At 41.7% G+C, this 20,045-nt stretch overlaps 1 protein-coding gene across 2 annotated transcripts in view; it reads right to left on the minus strand.

The window, feature by feature from the left end:
- Nucleotides 1-20,045, minus strand: part of BICD2 (BICD cargo adaptor 2) — a 144,170-nt gene that overhangs the window by 48,553 nt on the left and 75,572 nt on the right. For both annotated transcript variants that reach the window (XM_075005003.1, XM_075005002.1), the window contains exon 2: nucleotides 16,611-16,823. In XM_075005003.1, the coding sequence (XP_074861104.1) occupies nucleotides 16,611-16,823 (213 nt within the window). The remainder of the gene's footprint in view (nucleotides 1-16,610; nucleotides 16,824-20,045) is intronic.

Here is a 20,045-nt window from a genome sequence, read left to right on the forward strand (position 1 = left end):
CCCTGTCAGAGCTGCACTGTTCCCGACAGCATTCTGCCCCGCCTACTAGCAAATGTCTCAGACACTACCACCAGAAGTCACTTACACTCTACTCTGGGCTGATTAGGCCTCAGTTGGAGTATTGTGTCCAGTTCTGGGCACCGCATTTCAAGAAAGATGTGGAAAAATTGGAAAGGATCCAGAAAAAAGAAGCAAGAAAGATCAAAGATCTAGAGAACATAACCTATGAAGAAAGGTTGAAAGAACTGGGCTTGGTTAGTTTGGAAAAAAGAAGATTGAGGGGGACATAATCGCAGTTTTCAGGTGTCTAAAAGGGTGTCATAAGGAGGAGGGAGAAAACTTGTTCTTCTTGGCCTCTAAGTATAGAACAAGAAGCAATGGGCTTAAACTGTAGGAAGTTTACAGTTGGACTTTAGGAAAAAGTTTCTAACTGTCAAGGTGGTCAAACAGTGGAATAAATTGCCTAGGAAGGTTGTGGAATCTCCATCTCTGGAGATATTTAAGAACGGGTTAGATAAATGTCTATCAGGGATGATCTAGACAGTACTTGGTCCTGCCATGAGGACAGGGGGCTGGACTGGATGACTCTCAAGGTCCCTTCCAGTCCCAGCATTCTACTATTCTATGTTTTCTCTAAAACATTAGAGTTTTCCCTATCTTAATTTCAACCCATTTTCAGAGTTTTGACCTTCCTTCCTCACCCAAGCCCTACATATTTAATTCTTTATCCTCTCCTCAAACCATTCCTTTCAGACCATGGATAATTTTGAGCCTGGTCTAAACTTAATTTTACTCAATACAGCTACACTGCTCAGGGGTATGAAAACACTACATCCTTGAACAACATAGGTAAATCAACCCAATCCCCAGTGTAGACAAAGGTAGGTCAACAGAAGAAAATGTCCTCTAAACCCAGCTACTGTCAATCAGGAGGTCTTCCTCTCAGCCATGAAAATCGCCGTCCAGCCTCATGGGCTGTGTTGACACTAGAGGGTTATGCAGGCAAAGCAGCACAGCTATGCTGCTAGAGTTCCAGCGTCTGTTACTCTTCTTTGAACTCTCTCAAATTTATCCACTTTTTTCCAGTAGTCAGTTGCCCAACTCTAAATGCAAAATCATAGGCACAGATATATTTCATCCCTATGGAAAGCAACTACTGCCTCATTGTTCCATTGGGGCAGTCCCTCAGTAGCCCACAACTGAATTGGCTCTTTTATTTTGCTGACATATCCCGTTGGAGACTGGTGTCTAATTTGTTGCCTCATGTACATAAACATACATGCCACTTTAACAGTCTAAGATTTTAAAGGTTAACCAATGACTAGCCTTCTTCTACTCTGAGGTGCTAAGGAGTCTAACTTATTTTCTCTTCTACTTTAATATTAAAGACCTATTTTAATATCCATTAATCATTTACAACAACATTCTTGTCATGAAGATTTACAGATAACACATTATATTCTCCAGCCATTTGGGACCATATTCTCAGGAGTTTTGTGCTAGATTACACAAATTAAGGTCTCTCTATGCTAACCGGAGGGTCAATGCTACAGAGGTCAATCTCTGGGGCTCAATTTAGCAAGTCTAATAAGGACACACTGAACTGAATGCTGGCGGCATGCCTGTTGACTCCAGTACTCCTCGCAGTTGCAAAGTGTAAGAGAAATCAACAGGAGAGTTTCTCCCATTGACCTCCTGCAGCAGGGATGGCACAGAAAATTGATGTAAGGTATGTCAACTCCAGCAACACGCATCTGACTCAGTGGGTCTTTACCCCTGAAAGCTTATGCTCCAAAAAGCTGTTAGTCTAGAAACTCCCAGAGGACTTCTCATTGTTTTTAACTCCAACAATGCAATTGACTTAGCCAGATTTCCATATCTTACATCGATTTTCTCCCCTAGTGCAGACCTCACCTTAGTCAGATTTGAGGAAAGACTTTACAACTACCAATGTTAACAAAGCAAGAAGTTATGAACTGAACAAAGATGTCATAGGGTACATCTAACCTATCAGTTTAGCTTTGTCATAACACTGATATACGTCAACATTAATTAAAGGTTTGGTTAGGTGTAAACTAAGAATATTGCATTTGCCTTTAAAGGAAAAAAAAACCTACCAATATAGTAAGGAGCAGTTTTTACAAACTACCCTATCTCTGGGATGTAATATGGGTTTAACATCCCAACAAAATTAAATAAGAGTCAGCTCTCTCACAAATACCTTCTCGGGACTGCATCACTGTTTAAAATGACAAAACAAGCCATTAGGCCAAACTGTTTCCATGACAACCCATCAACAGGGGAGTTATGTTCAGGGATGAGAATCAGGTTCTGCTGGAGGGAATTTGGGCGTGAGAGGAGTATTAGGCATCTACATTGTGTACTGTATACTACAGGGGATAAAAATGTAAGACATTAAATGGCATTAGACAGAACAAGAATGTGTTTCAGTTCTACATACCCCTTCTTCATAGGTATCAGTTATTCAATCACAACCTGAATCCAGGAGGACATTTTAGTTTAGAAAAACAGGACGGGGCAGATTATTCTGAGACTGAAGCGATACAAATTTATAACTTTACATAATGAGTAAAGCACACACAGAACACCATGAACTTATAACAGATTGGCTCTGGCCCTACATTCAAGGCACTGTCCCACCCTATGTGAGGAATTCTCCTTATTCAAGAGCTGACAAAGTGATGGGGAGGAGGTGCAACCATGGAACTAGCAGATTTAGGATACATCTTCACTGTACAATTAGCCTAGGCTTCTACCGCAATGTTATTCCAAACCCTGTCCCATCCAGCCACACAAACCCACTCAACTGAATTTCATAGTGCTTTCAACCCAAGCTAGCTGGCCCAGTGGTTACTGAATTAGATCCTGTTTTATCTTCCTTTTACAGACACCAGAGCAGTGGCATTCAATTAAAGCCCAGTCCTGCAGCCTTCACCTTGTACTACACAGCTCTTTAGCTGGACTCTTCACCGCAGCTACCACTGAAATGGCAGCCACTATGTTAGGAAGTTTATAGCGGAGGGTGTGCTCCAAGCTCTAATGTGATAAATGCTTCCAAACTGCAGTCACCTAGCATTCCAGTTTCAACAGTCGGCACCATTTTCCTGGCTTCACACATACTGCAAGTTTCCTTGTAATAAATTATCCAACCCCAAAGATTGCCTGTAGTCAGTATTTTGAGAAGCAAATGAACAAAAAGAATGTTTGACATGTTTTTTCGTCTCTCTCACCACTTGTATTTACTATTCAGCAGGGCGCCAGTGATTCACTGAAATAACTTCAGGTTTATTATAATCCAACTGCAGATGAAGTCTTGTTGTCTACTTCTCCCAGCTGACCTGCAAACAACAATCTCAGCTCTTTGCAATTTACAGAAACAAATTGGGACATTTGTCAAACAGTGACTCAATTCTGTTTCCAGATATTTCCTTTGCCTTCCCCTTCTGCGTCACTGATGCCCAACTATAATATGAACAGGATAGGCTTTGGGTGAGTCTGTCAAGTGTTAATGTGATGCATTCTGAGGCCTTGTGTATGCACAAGAGTTACACCACTAATTGTCCCAATACCTAGTTCTACAATGCTTTAACTATATTAGTAGCACAACAGTGTGGACACTGCTATACTGGTCTATAAGTTCTTATGCTAGTGCAGTTGATTCCCATTATGAAATAAACTGCCAATACAAGGAACCTTTCTACTTATATAACTTCAACTAAAAAGCAACGTGAACAACTAAAATGATTAAAGGTCTAGAAAATATGACCTATGAGAAAAGATTAAAAGAATTGGGTTTGTTTCGTTTAGAAAAGAGAAGGCTGAGACGGGACATGATAGCAGCTTTCAAATACCTGAAAAGGTGTTAACAGGGAGGAGGCAGAAAAATTATTCTCCTTAGGCTCTGATGATAGGACAAGAAACAGTGGGTTTAAACTGCAACAAGGGAGGTTTAGGTTGAGGTCCCTTCCAGCCCTAGGATTCTAGGATTCTAGGTTGGACATAAGGAGAAATTTCTTGACGGGGTGGTTAAGTACTAGAATAAATTGCCTAGGGTAGTTGTAGAATCTCCATCACTGGAGATATTTACAGACAGGTTGGTAAATAACAGGTATGATATGGAAGGTGCTTGGCACTGCCATGAAGGCAGGGGACTGGACTTGATCTTGATGTCCCTTACAGTTCTAGTGTTCTATAATTCTATCCACACTAGATGTTATACTAGGGTAACTATGTGAGGTAAAAATCAACCAACCAATCATGCCCCAACTGAAATAACTATACTGGGGGGAAAAAAATGATTCAACGATTAGGTACACACTGGCAACACAGAAAGTGTTACAAGTTTCTCCAAATCTACCTTCACTGATTGGATGATTGCAAAAAAGCAGCTTTTGTCCAAACAGTGCACAAGTCAGATGCCTGCCTGAAAACGACAGAGCACGGGGGAAAGTTAAGCTCAGCTACAATGGTCATCTAAACGCAACCCATTCACTAGCCTATCACTGATATAAGCAGTTAAGACAATGGAGAAACAAACAATTGATATAGGAGCTGGTGCAGTGGTAGCACAAGTCAATACAATTGTGACCATTCACTAACAAAGTATCTGTGCTACCTTTTTGGACTGTTCTTATCACATCTGTAAAACAAATATAAAAAGACTCAAAGCTATCCCGAAAGCAGTTCTGGGTCACTTTGCTTAGCTGTCAAGCTACTAAACAAAACTGATTTTAATTCAGGTACATTACAGTACTGCTTTAGGATGTACTACTACATATCCAAGCTCTTCAGTTTCAAAACTTCGCCTCTCAAAAACATGCCAAACAAATTTTACTTGGAAATCGTGCGAGGGGACTTTAGTGGAGGTAGCAACCCAGACCTGCCAAACCAAAACAGTGCCGCTATCTTCTGCGGTCTAAAAACTGTAATGCTGCTGGAGTCTGAGATTTCATTCAGCAGCCAAAGAGCTCTTTTAATAATGGTTTGTCAAGTTATTTCAAGCCATGGTCAGACTGGATAGAATGTTTTCAGTCAGTCATTCTCTACGCTGTCTATGTAGTTTCAGATCAGAGCAAAGATTATTTCACAGGGGATTATTTTACTTCTCCGGAGTTTATGCTGGACAGAAAACTCTGACCAGACAAAGGTCAAAATGAACATTGTAAGACGCCATTATTTTTTAAATGCTGTGTTCCTTCCAGTGCAGCACCAATGATCACATGCCAACTTAATTCAAAGTGATGCAATGAAAAAGATTCTCACATATACATGGTACAAAGATCAATTCCCAAACAATAGACTATCTTGGAATCTTGCCACTAACGGAACCTTTGAGACTCTTGATACATAAGCATAATAGACTAATAAATAATGAGACAAAACTCTCTACACTTATGTATTACTTTAAACCTAGAATTTGAAAAATATGCAGTATGGTTAAAGAGCGACACGTGCATCCCTTTAAATTTCCAGCATTAATTTATTTTTCAAAATTCTGACTCTCTGGGAAGCAGCCGTTACAGAAAGAGAAATGCTGTTAACATCTTTCTTTCTTCAACAACAATGGAGAAATCAGGAGCAGATGCCTCCTGGAATACATGCAAAGCAAATCAACTGAATTTCCATGACAATTCATCTTCTTTTAAATGGATTTTATATTATTTCTCAAAGGGCTACAAATGATATATGCTTCTCCATTGTAAAAATACAAATTTCTCATCTTCATCAAAAAAGGGGGAAGTTGTCAGTTCAAAATCAACTCCAATGAAGATGAAAGGTGGGAAGAAAACAGCTGTCATCTGTAACCATCTGCAATATGCTGAGACAGCACCCAGCAGCAAGTCTGTATCATACTGTTATCACCACATTTGAACTTCCCCTAATGAACAAAAGACAGGCAATTACTCTGCCTATTTACCCAGTCATCTCTTCCAGTGTTCTAGAGTCAAAGGAGGGTGAGAAGGAGGGGGGAGAAAAAAAAAAAAAAAAAAAAAAAGGATAAATAAAAAAGGGTTGGGGGAGTTGTGGGGGAAAAAATCTCACTGTGACTCTTCTAATATGTTGTGGAGATAAGGAATTCAATCTTGCAGATCAAATTTGATAGTTTCAGTTCCTTTGAGATATCCACCTATCTCCAGCTTGCTTTTAGGAAAGAGTATTGTCACTTAACAAAAAAAAAAACAAAAACAAAAACAAAAACCAGCCAGTTTCAAGCTCCATTAATGATTTCAGTGCAAGGAGTGTTTAAAAAAAAAAAAAAAGAGGCTGTCACCTATAAATCAATAAACAAACAATGCTTTCTTCAGCAAACTGACATATTTCACATTAAAATGTTTCTTAAATTATGTTCCACAGAACACTGGTGTTCGTGAGCATCTGACACTTTTTTATCTCATATACTGATAGTTTCTGTTATTAAAACCAGATACAATGTTACTTCTTCATTGCTATGATACCTGATTAAATTACTTCATTTTGTTTTTTCTCTGTGTGCCACTGTTCGGTTTTTTTTTTTTTTTGGTCTGACAACAATTTTTTTTTAAGAAAATTTTCATAGGTGTTCCACATAAAAAGTGTTATATGGTGTTCCATGGTCTCAAAAAGTGTAAGAAACACAGATCTTGAGTATTTCTTTTGAATTTTAGGACCTCTCTAATCCCACAGACATGAATTCTAGAGGGGATCAAGCCTGTTTTGTGAGAATATTATGGATCCAAAGGTGTTCTTTCTAAAATTGGCATTTGACATGGTATCTGCTCTACCTCCCAAAACTGTTGTGCAAAGTGCGGTATGCCAGATGTTTGCTACTCATCTCCATCCCCCTGCCACCCATCCCCAAGGCATATTTCACAGTGGTGAGATAGAATGCGTGCATGTAACATACCTTGGGAAATTTCAGCATGAAAGGCAATATACAACTGTTATTTGTTTAAGATTTTTTTACCCCCTAGGATGCATGAAGATGGAAATGAGTGATGTGAGATATCAAACCCTCTACACAATGAAAAAAAAAAAAAAAAAAAAAAGGAGAACTGAATTCAATACTGAGCAATAACCAAAAGCACCAAAGCAAAGCAAAGCAAAGCAGAGGTACTGTAACTTTAAGTTGTATATGACTTGTGAACGCACAATCTATGTCCGCTGATTCCACCGCACAAATACTTCACGTTTGGACTTCTCATCAAAGTAACCGAAAGGCCTCAACTTGCCAATATGCCACACAATGTGGTGTCTAATTTTCAAGCTTGGAGCTCTAGGTGACTGCCAGGTTCACCTATACTGGACCAGGAAAAAATACAGCCTGTGGGCCGAATCCAGCCCCACAAGTCATTGGATCTGGCCAGCAGTCCATCAGAAGCCTCAGCTAGGCTCCCTACCAGCCTGGTGCCTGCATGCTGAAGGCTGTGAACATGTGGGGGGAAGAGGCTCCACCACCAGCACAATCTCCCTGCCTGTACCTGCCCATAGCACAGCCTGAAAACCAGCCCATCCCATCCCACATAACTCAAGCCCTCTGTTGCCCTGCTTCTGCACCCACACCCCTCCCAGACCCTGTATCCCAATCCCCTGCTCCAGTGATAACTCGAATGCCTGCATCCCTCCTCCACGTAACAACTTCCTCACAGACCTTTCACCCCAATCCCCTACTCCCTTATCTCCTCCTGCACTCATACCCCCTACCAGACCCTGCACCCTTTGTATAACCCAATCCCTAATAGCAAGTTCCCTGCTGCACCCAACCTTCATCTCCAATCCCACATCTCCCCCATTAATATCATAGAAGAATGCAGCCCTTGACCACTTTTCAAATCCTTGGAGTGGGCCCCTCCCCTTGCGCCCCAGTGGAAAATTATCGCCCACCCCAAGCCTACATGGCAGGCTGGCCCTGCTTCCCTGCCCTCCTCTACAGCAGGCCATCAGACACAGACACCTCATTCTTTCTCCAACATACATCTCTGATACAAACCCCCTGTTTTGCTGTCAATGTACCACCATTCCCTTTCTCCCTTTGCTTCTTTTGCCATTTTCTGAATTTATACCATGTCTACGCTACAGCAACCCAGCTACAGGGCTGTATCTAAACCGCGGTTATGAGGATGCTTCCTACTTCAGGGACAAGGGTTTTTTCCCCCACCAGCACCATTACACCTCCTCTCCAAGACATGGTCACTACCAGTATCTACAATGGGGGTTAGGTTGACCTTATTATGTCACACAGGGCAACAAATATTTCATAGCCCTGAGCAATGTACCTAGGCTGATCTAATGTTTAGGTATAGACCAAGATTCTCCTGTTATTTCATATTTTATTTATCATCGTGCAACTCCACTTTCCTCATTTAAGTCTCATTGAGGACTTCCTAATTTGTTCTCATAAATCTTCCTTCCTCCTTACACGGATTGTTTTCCCATGTCCTGTCTTACTTGATAAAGTCTGCCGGCAAGGGTAGTAGTCTTACTCTGCCTGCCTGCAAGCAGTCAGCATGTGTGTGCGAGCATGCACATTTATGGTGCTGTAAGATTAACATTTCCAGGCCTACCCTCACCTCACTGTGTGGCAAATTGACAAGTTGAGGCCTCTCTCCTTCCTGGTAAGTGCATCAGAATATATGTACTATTTCAATTTGGAGTAAATAGTTTACCAGTTTCTTGTGGGGCGAGGGGCACCACAAAGAAAAACAATCCACAAAGAACTAATCAGCATTTATCAAATGTTTAACTATAAATCCTACTGGGAAAGAGAAGTAACCCAGCGACTTTGGGAATACTCTTCTCACTACTTAGAATGCTATGGCAAGTGCTTATGGGAACTTGGAGGACTAGAACAATTGCCCTACTGTCTACTTAGAAAAAGAGCACCAGACAGTGCTGCTGTAGGCTGACGAGCACTTTGAGTCTAATAGCCAGCTTAATGGGCTACCATGGTGATGGTGTTGGCACCTAAAAATACACTTGATAGAAATCAAAAATTCCCTTCCCCACAGACAAACGGCTCTGAATAGAGCAGGCTCTGTGCTTTTCAGCAATGCCTTTCCCATCTCCAGTTCTCTGTCTTAATGTCAAGTTTCAAAGACCATGAAGAGCTGATGTCGAATTGGTGACGCTGATGCCTCTAGCGCTCAAGTAGCTGAAGATCCAAGACCACTGGCAGGCCTCTTTGTAAACTGGGTCTACTGGGAGACAAAGGAGAATGGGACTGGGATCTGGCACTTCTCTGAGGGACAAGGATAGCACCGAAGCTCTTGACCCTGAGAGGTTGCCTGACTTAGGGCTTGTCTATACTATGGGGAAGATCGACCCATTCAGGGTTGATCTTCTGGAGTTAGATTCCGCACACCTGGTAGAGATGCACAAAATCAAACCATCTGGGGACAGCAATCGACTTGTGTACTCCTCGCTAGTGCTATTGTGAAGAGAAAGGGAGGTGTATGGGAGAGTTTCTTCATGGATCTCCCTCTGCATAGGTGGGTCAGGTAAGTCAATCGCAGACAAGTCAATTCTAGCTACTCAATTGCCATAACTAGAATTGCATATCTGCAATCAACTTACCTGCCTAGTACAGACCTAGCCTTAGTCTCAGTTCTCAGGGCTAGAAGAAAGTCAGTGCTGACCCCAGGACACAAGTCTCTGGGTGATCCCTTATGGCAGAACAAAACAAGCAGTCCTGCAGCACCTTAAAGACTAACAATATTACTTATTAGTTGATGAGCTTTCGTGGAACAGACCCACTTCTTCAGATCTGGAGAGCACTGGAGAATCATGGCAGAGTGATGAAGTGAGGCGACATTTTGAGATCCCCAAGCACAGAGGTTTTGCCCTTCCTGTTGAGAGGGTTTAGCCCCAGCTGCTGTCAAGGAAGGGTTCCCCAACTCTAGACATCTCCTTTCCTCTCTGACCTCCCCCAGGGCTTTGTTCCTGAAGCTCTGCTCCAGCTCAAACGGTAAAAGCAATCAGAGGAAAAGCCCTGCTGCAGTAAACCAACCTGCATTCATGATGTTTTCTAGCACTGCTGCTGGGTGAGTGAGGCACTGCAGATTCCTGACACTAAAAAGGAGATGATCTGAGTGCTGGACCACACTGCAAATGCTGATGCTACTCAGCAAATGCTGCTCTTGCCCTAGACTAGTGCCCTCTTCCTGTTGGAAATGCTGCTTAGGAAGGGGGAGAGAAAGACAAAAACCTGGCCTTGTAAGCAGGCCTAGAGAGCCTTAAGAACATCTCTCTGCCCTTAAAGAAAGGCCATTCTTGGTTTATGACAGTACATAAATACTGTCAACAGGAGAAGCTAATAAGAAGTCCTGTGGCCTCTTACAGACTAAGAAATATTTTGGAGCATAAGCTTTCATGGGCAAAGATGCATCTGATGAGGTGGGTCTTTGCCCACGAAAGCTTAAGCTCCAAAAGATCAGTTAGTCTGTCAGGTGCCACAGGACTTCTTGCTGGTTTTGAAGACACAGACTAACACCGCTACCTCTCTGATACTTGTCACCCTGCAAGGAGGAGCTAATGTGCAGCCTAGCAGGGTGTGGCAGAAGTCACAAAGGAACTGCTTCCTAGAACAGTGGTTCCCAACCTTTTCAATGAGACAAACAATTCCATGGCACACCCACTTTTTTCAGATTAACTGATTGCTCATAAACATTGCCCCTCTCCACCAGCCCACTGGAGTGGGGACATGCCTCATTCCCACAGCAGGAAACAAGCAGTCTTGCTGCTTGAGCCTCAGCTGCTGCTGGGTCATCAGTTTCCCCATGCAGAGACTCTGCAAAAAGCTGCATTAAGAGGAAATTGACAAAATTTCACTGCACAATAGGACAGTTCTCATGGCACACCAGTATCGGGGCACGCCAGGTGCAAATCACTGCTCTAGAACGTGAGTTAAGTCAGAAAGCTTGTCCATCAGTACAGCCTGATATAACACTGGATACTTATCTGGAAGAGAAAAAGGACACTAAGTGCAGTGACTGGGCTAATTCCTTAATACAACATTAACCTGCTACCCTACATTACCTCCACAATCTGTTCCCAGAGGAGAAAGGGTTGACCTGGAAAATAAACAGGCATGTACAAAGTGTTGCCCCTCTGTAAATAGATTTTTATGAAACTTGGTGAGTCCTCCCATGGCAGAATACTTTTGGAAGGGGGAAAAAAAAATGTTGGCATTACCCATTTAAAAAAAAAAAAAAAAAAGAAAACCAAGGTTGGGAGAGGAGAGAGAAAGCAGGATCAAAAAACTGCATTTTTGCCCTGCAGTTTGACATGTATTTTCTCCATGTAGCACAACCAAACAAAGATAACTGATAACACAGAACAACGCAACACAAACAGGTTTCTTCAGAATGAGCCTTACGAAAACAGCTGCAATTTTATGGTTTTAGATGACTGGAACTTGTTCATACTTTCCTGATAACTCTGAATAAGAGAATTTATTTTTTCAAGCATAATTTACTGCAGATTACACAGAGCCATGTCATTTTAGCCAGTCTAGTACTTAAATTTGATTTTTTTAAAACCCAGATACTGAAACAATACAATTGTTTTGAGATCATTTTCTTCTCCAGTTTGTATAAAACTGAAGCATCTTTCCACTTTCCATGCTCTCTTGGGAAAGCATTGCTCAATTATTTTATGCCTTCTATCTACTGTAGTGGTTATGGTGAGGTTGGAATCATCTGCTTTGCAATCCTACTGCTAAAATGAAGAAAACAATAAAGAAGAGAAAAAGGAGTGGTAATTACCAATGGCTCAGATTTCCTTCTAATGAGTCCTCCAGGGCACAAAAGTTGCTGAGCCGCACTTGAATTCGCATCTGGTAACCACCCTGTCAATTTGTCTCAACAGGACTGAGCTAGATACTTCAATGGAAAACCAGCAAAAACATCTCAACAGGATTGAACTAGATACTTCAGTGGACAAACTGTTAAAAATATTTGGATCTACTTCTGCATCTTCACGTGTACTAGAGGTCATTGTTTCCTTAGCAAAGCATTGGTCACCTACCCATGAATGCTTATGAGAAGATCTCCTCTTGGACATAGGTTCTGATGGTTTCCAAAAAAGATACAAGGACAACAGAATGAGTTTGATATTGATCTTAGAATTTTTCATGGAAATTAAGGGTAAATTTTTAACACATAGGCCGTGTCTACACGTGCCCCAAACTTCGAAATGGCCACGCAAATGGCCATTTCGAAGTTTGCTAATGAAGCGCTGAAATACATATTCAGCGCTTCATTAGCATGCGGGCAGCAGCGGCGCTTCGAAATTGCCGCGAATTGCCGCCGTGCATCTCGTCCAGACGGGGCTCCTTTTCGAAAGGACCCCGCCTACTTCGAAGTCCCCTTATTCCCATCAGCTCATGGGAATAAGGGGACTTCGAAGTAGGCGGGGTCCTTTCGAAAAGGAGCCCCGTCTGGACGCGCCGCGCGGCTGCAATCCGCATCAATTTCAAAGCACCACTGCCGCCCGCATGCTAATGAAGCGCTGAATATGCATTTCAGCGCTTCATTAGTAAACTTCGAAATGGCCATTTGCGTGGCCATTTCGAAGTTTGGGGCATGTGTAGACACGGCCATAGAGTAATTAACTATCAGAACAACTTATGTAATCATGGTAGATTCCCCAACGCTGACAATTTCTAATTCAATATTGGATTTTTTTTTTTTTTTTTTAAAGACATGCTTTACAAATTATTTTGGGGAAAGTTGTATGGCTTGTGTTTTATAAGAGTTGAGACTAGTTGATCAGAATGGTCTCTTCTTCCCTTGGAATCTACTAATTATTATCTATTATTTATTTTTGGTATCCAATGACAAAAATATCCTGCTACATTACATGACCACTAACATTGTCCAATATAACTCAAGAGCGAGCTGCTAATTAGTCTCAGGACAACTACTTCCCTATTCTGTTATTGAGGATGGGTTGATCTTTCTTTTTATGTTGTGATGAATAAAGGGTAGCCACACAACAGGTTACTTACTACAAGGGAAGTGCTAGCGTCTCCACCAACACTGCCAAATATATCTGGGATTTTTGTCTCCCTGGTCCATTAAATTCTCATCTTTTTACTGTTTGACCATGTGGTCACCTCCACCAGGAAATGGACTAAGGCCATCTCAGGCCTCATTGATATGCCACCCTCCTTTCTGAGGTAACCAGTCACTAACAGCCTGAGCCAGACCTGAAATCAATCAAGAGGTAGCGAACACCACCGTGTTCCACTAGGGATCTCAGAAGCCAGCCTATTAATTCCTTTTTGAAGAAATCTGTCCAGCAGCAGTAAGGCAGAACTTCCCAAACCTATGCACTGAATGAGCCAAATACCGCAGGGGAACTATTACAGCAGAGCGGGGAGATGGGAAAATTGAAGTGGATCTCTATGGTCATAGAACAACTAGCCACACTGTTTATGCCTTCCATGTTGCCATTGAGAGGAATGCAGGAGCACTCTATGTAATTTACAGGGAATGGAATCTCCTTGGACTACAGTCTGGTGTCTCTCTCTATATATAACTGTCTGTGCCTGCATGGTGTATGGAATGGGAATACTTCTCTCACCACTACACAACTGCTATTGCATATTCTCCTCCAATTCTCCCCTGTAATGGTTTTGAATAAATACACTCATATGTACTGTATGCATAAATTTTTCTTGTATGTCTCATCCCAGTTTCACTCAGCTAAGGAGCACTGTGACTTAGCTATTCAATACCCTGAAGAAGATGATGAAATATGAATGGTTTGAAGCTCTGCCACTACTTGACCCACTGCTTTAGAAAAGGGCGAGTCTGTCAGGTTAGAAATGTGCAGCATTTTGGATTGGCTCTAAATACACTAGAGAACTTGCGATAGTTAATACAACATGGTTCACATGCGCTGCCTTGATATTACAGCTAACAATGGTAATTAATGGGTGGTTTAAACTTAAACGTTACACAGAAGTAAAGTACCTTCACAGGAGGGGAATTCCAAAATATATAAAGCCAGCTGGCCCAGATGTTTTCATTTGAGCATTACAGGCCTTGTGTTATGTTTTTCTTAGCAGAAGAAACAGCTGGGCCTTAGCAAATGGGAAACAGGAAAAAAAAAAGCAAAGCGAGGACAGAGGAAATGACATACAACTACTCTTTTTAAAGCATCTCTATTCTTAAGTATTCAAACTCATCAGCACGGGTCTAAGTTTTAGAATACACACATACAGTACGGCAAAATACACAGTTCTGCCACTTTTTTTTTTTTTTAGTGCAGGACTATTCCAAGTTTAATTTACTCATTTAACATTTACAGTCAACCATGCAGTAAAATTCTTTAAATTACTCTGACAGCTGATTTGTAGTCAGACGTATAACATGAAATTTAGCAAATTTTCCCACCCCACACAAGGGAAACTTCAAGCTTCCTTTTTTAAGCACAGGAAGAAACTCCCCAAGTTCTCAGGAGTGATCTGATGTCACCATTTCCCCTTTTTTACGGCTGCTCAGCTCTCTCTGGCCCAAATCTACTCAAAAAGGTTCCCCTCTCATACACATTGTGTGTGTGCGTGGCAGAGGGAGGATGGGCCTGAACCAAGCTGAACAGCTTGTCCTAATGGAACTAAGGCAACATTCTATTAATCAATATGATGCTTTCTAAGCAAATCAGGTAGAGTTGTTTCAGCATGACAGTATAAAAACCATCAGCTACAGCTGCTGACTCATTGATTTTTGGAGTCAAATCTGCTGATCAGCATGTTTGAAAGAGCATTTGAAATTTTATTAAGTGCACAACGCGGTGGCTCTCGGAGAGGGGAGAAAGGAAGGGAAAGGATTTAAATTGAGCTTAATAGTAAAAAATAGATACTTGATAGCTCTGCATGTGTCTGCAGAGACTGGTTCATATGCTCTTATTGCCTGAGTATACCAGCATGGCTTGACTCCAGCTTTACAGTTCGGCAAACAACAGTGGCACACAATCAGCGATAGAAGAGAGTTGGTCTATTCCTGTTCAATAACTTGTAGTAATTCAAATCCCCATACGTTTCTACTAAAAAGACTAGGTGCTGACTGATCCTGATTTTCTGCTGCACTGAAATAATGGAATTTTCCAGGATGACTCAATTTAAGTGCATTATTGTTCCTACCACGTATTTGCCATGTATATACCATTCATATAGAGGAGAGAAAAAAAAAGGAAAAACTAAACAAAGTGCCTCCGTATGTCCCTTAGCATTGTGAACTATATACCAGGTAAACCTATATAGGAACTGCCCCACCAGCCTAGTACTCAAGTATTCACAGGCAGGCACAAGAAATCTGATAACAAAACAATTATGAAATAGTTTCTTGCAATTTATCATTTTTAGACAATTTTTATCTGATCTATATTGAAGAAAATGGTTTGAAATCAGTGAATTTTAAACTCAAAACGTTAAAGGATTCACCTCCTTGTGTACCTGTATGTTTTTGTTTTTATGTGAGTTATAAGTGCTGGAATAGTTTGGTGCAGCTGTCCCAGGCGTCATGCTTTGGGGAGCCTTAAAAGGCTCAGGGCAGCCAGGGGTATTACTGGGAGGGAGGCCTACTACCAATAACAGGGTTTGGGCCTGGCCCTGCACTCCCCAGCAGTGGCAGCAGCCACAGGAAGCAGAGCGACTCAGCCCCAACCTGATCTCCACTTCACTGAAGCAGTGGAAAACGGCTGGGAGCTGAGCTTAGGAGAGTTCCCCACAGCAGGCTGGGGCAAATCAGTCTGCTTCTCAACACTGCAGGGAGCATGGAGAGGGCAGACCACTGCTGCCAGCCCCCCCCCGGGGAATACCCTAGGTCGTGTCACTCCCACGAGGGGATATAGGGGAAGGGGTGGAGTGAGGATAGAGGCAGGGCCTGGGGCAGAGGGAAACAGGGGTGGGGCTGCCCCTGGGCTCTGCACTCCCCAAGGAACAGCCCTGACTATAAGAGTCCATATATAATGGAATTGTTTGATTAATCAGTTAAACGTCTCTATTTCTTCTCTACAGATAGCCCAGCACTATTCATATTCTGCAGCCATAAACACTGAAGGAATATTATGATCAGGACTGAAATGAAAGGGTCACATCTTTTGCGACAGCCATTCACGTGACCCTTGAAAAGCAGTCTGTTACTCTGAAATTAAATACAAACTTGTAACAATAACAAAGGGAAATGGTATTAGGATTTTGACAGTAACCGAGTTCAAGGTTTTAATCCTACCCATGTGTGTATTTTCAAGTTAGGCTGCAGAAAGTTTTAAGTCATCTTAAAACAAAGAGTCAAATTCTGTCCCATTTCTCGCACTGATCCAACCCTCTGATTTCACTGCAGAAGTTGCTGCCAGGGTGCAAGCCAAGGCAGAACTGAGTCAGGAGATTAAGCCTGAGCTAAGCAATGTTCCTGTTTCTTAGCTGGATACAGTGCTTTGTTTCAGTCCCAAGAGTGACACCCTGTCTTACTAGCTGCAGGCTAACTACACGGAATATTGATCCAGGATGATTTCACAAGGCATGAAGCAGAACACTAGGCTTTCACAATGGGCAACACAAAGCATTCTTACAGTTGATGCCATGATGCACAGTGTCCATTGCCCCTTACCTCTTTCAGTTCCTGGGCGACAGAATTAAGGCGTTCATTTTCAGACTGGGTGTTGGCAAGGACATTTCTGAGCTGCTTGAGCTCAGTCTGTAGCTCCATTACTTTTTTCATGTAGTACTCTTCTTTGGTAGCAGACTCCTGAATCAAGGTCTCCTCTCTGCTCTCTCCATCTGCTGCTACTTTCTTGTGGTTGGTATGAGCCTGTCCAAATGCCTGGAACAGACATAAATAAATAAATAAATAAATAAATAAATAAATAATCAGTGTCTGATTAATAAACATGTTGAACTTTGTATAAAACCAACTTCCATCTTAATAGCTCGTGAACGTTTCTGAAATGCAAAATAAACAATTAAACACCCTTTCCTTGTACATAAATCACTCGCTTCATTACAGGGCAGATCATTCGCCAGTGCAAGCCCACCTGGCTGCACTGACTTCAAAGAAGTTGAACTGACGTACATCCACTGAATCTCTGGCTGTAGGTGGACAAGGACTTGGCCTTATAATTGGAAGCCATTTTGTGTAAGAAGGGCCCCTAAAAACTGTAGGATAAAGCCTAAGGAGCATTTCCAGTGACTTATTCACGATGCATGAGCAAACAGACACACAGAACCTTGGAGACCTGAGGGACTATCTACTATATTTCATACCGCTGGACATGTCAATTTTGACAGCTTACTCATCGCTTTTGTCACTGCCGTTTAAATGTAAATGCTGTGCCAATAAATACATTTTGTACACAAGAAAAACAATTTAGGGTATTCCTCCAAAATCTGGACTGAAAAAACAGTTACAATGGGCAATGTCAAACAGTGAACAACCTCTTTTTGAAAGCCATGCAGCATTCATGCCCCTTTCTCCAGCTTGAGCACAGATGGCTCGAAACACAGAAGCAGTGGAGCGGTTCTTCATTTGTCGTTGCCAGAACTGATTTTACTCCCTGGTGCAACTTCTAGCTCCAAAGAGAAGCTGACTCTTCAAAACAAGCATTTCGTTTTATCCAGGGTTTATAATCAAATCCTCCTGCCTATGCTACTCGTGTTTGAGGTGTGGATCAGGACTCAGGGTCCCAATTCTGCAGAACACTTCATGGGATGATGCAAATGCTAAAAATAAAGCACATGCTTACATCTCATTGACGAATGGCATTTAACCATGTTTGCAAGTGGTTTGCTGAAGCAGTGTCTTAATCTCCAACTGGACAAGCTGTCCGTGTAATGCTCAGATACTATACTTTTATTCTCCCCAGCTTCCTTCTCTCTTGGCATGATGTACAGCAGGAGTCAGCAACCCCTGGCACAGGTGCCCAGAATGGCAGGCAAGCTGATTTTCACCAGCACATGAGATGGGAGCTCAGCCCCACCTCTCTTCTCCCATGCATCCTGGAGTTTGCTCAAAGCAAGGCCTCCTGGTGATTAACAAAAGATCAGCTAATGCTACCAACCACCACCAAACCAGTAAAGCACTGCATCTTTATCTATTAATGAAGCTGCTGTAAGTAGGACGATTAGGCTATGGCCACACAACAAAAGTTATTTCAAGATAACTTTGCAAGCATCTACACTATGCACATGCGATTTTGAAAGAGCAGGTGTATTATTTCGCATTTCATAAACCTCATTGCAGAAGAACACCACCTATTTCAAAATAGGTGTTGTTAAGACACGGAATAGCACTATTGCAAAATAACCCATAATGGTGCCAAATGGCATTATTTTAAAATAGGCACTACGTGTCCAGACATGCTATTTTGAAATAGCTGGGTGCTATTTTGAAATGCATTCTTGGCTGTGTATACACTTGCATTCCTCTTTTGAAAGAGAATGCAAATGAGGGAAATTGAAAATGCAGACAAGGCACTGATTTACATACCTTGTACTTTGTTTGCACAATCTCTTTTCGGAAGAGATACTTTCAAAAGAAAAAAAAAAACAATCAGTCTATATGGGGCTCTTTTGAAAATAAACCCCATCTTTGAAAGAAACCTTTTCCTATTTTATTTCAGGAAGAAGGGTTCTTTCGAAGAGGGGGTTTATTTTTGAAAGAGCCCCATCTACGTTGCTTTCTCTCTTTCCAAAGAAGCTCTTCCAAAAAGAGGATTATGCAAATGAGGCACCGATTTACATATCTGATGCTTCATTTGCATTTTGATTCCTCTAGCTGTGCTATTTTGAAATAAGCTATTTCAGAATAGCTATTGTGGAACGGCTTATTTCAAAACAACACTCGTGTAAACATAGCATTAGTGACTTGAAAAAATTATCACCAGCACTCAGGCCATACATAGAGGTCAGAGGTGAAACTCTGGCACTTCGCCTCAGAAATTTTGCTGACCCCAGTGTGTAGTATAAGTGGTCTGGTCCACTTCTGTGACAGCTGAATCATAGAAAACTGATTTTAGGCTAGCAGGTTCTTCTGGTCCCTGGTTTTCCTTTGTGATGGCAGAAGCATTTCACAGCAAAATTGTTCTTCAAGATGTAAGCATGCAAATCTCAAAAATTCAGTGAGCATCAGACGGCAGATCCTGTTTGTACAGCCCAGCCCACTGCTTTCACTAAAAGACATTATAAAGCAAAGCGTTTAACAATTTAAGTAGGTATATACTGGTAACAATGTCTGACAGATCGACTGGAGTCAATGAGATTAACAAATGCTATCTTTAAACTGTGGTACGTATTCATGATCCAGTCCACTCCAAGCTGAATTTGGGGCTTCCAGGTGCTAGCACAGTTTTCAGAATGCCTGTCTCCAAAAGGCAGGCATATCACAGCTAGTATTTCTATTATACTTTAAGCCAAATCAATGACAGACTGACTATCATCACCACCACCAAAGGAAACTCCCTTCTCTAGTCAACTGTAAATTTCTTCTATTAGCCATTTTTCTTCCAATCTTCAAATGTGTCGTATCACCACAAAAGATTGGCTGCCAATGTGTATAAGTAGGTTTCAGCATTTCATTCTTCTGCATATTAGACAGGAAGCATTTACTGATGCAGTAATTATTGAACACACAAAGGCTGAAGGAGGCGACTGATATGTCTGCACGATCTGTTAAAGGCACACACTTACTGCTCTTCTCAGAGTGAATTTGATTTCAGATAAGCAAAATCAGAGAGCAACTGACATATACGCACTGAGGTACAGCCATTGAGGAAATTCTCACCGGAGTCACTCAGCCAACCCCAGGGAAATGAAAAAGCATCACATTTCATACAGAGAGTAAAACACCATCTGGGCAAGTCCTTATCAAAATGAGTTTCAACTGTATAAAGCAGCTGGAAAGCCTAATACCTCAGACCTCCATAAATGTCAAAGAGAGGAATAAAGAAAAAAAATTTATATATATATATATAAAAAAAAAAAGCTGCTTCTCCTCAACGTACTGACATTTTCCCCCTAAGAATTAAAATCAGGTTTTTTTGGACCTGCA

This window comes from Carettochelys insculpta, chromosome 11, assembly GCF_033958435.1.
Source record: "Carettochelys insculpta isolate YL-2023 chromosome 11, ASM3395843v1, whole genome shotgun sequence".
NCBI classification, from domain to species: domain Eukaryota; kingdom Metazoa; phylum Chordata; order Testudines; family Carettochelyidae; genus Carettochelys; species Carettochelys insculpta.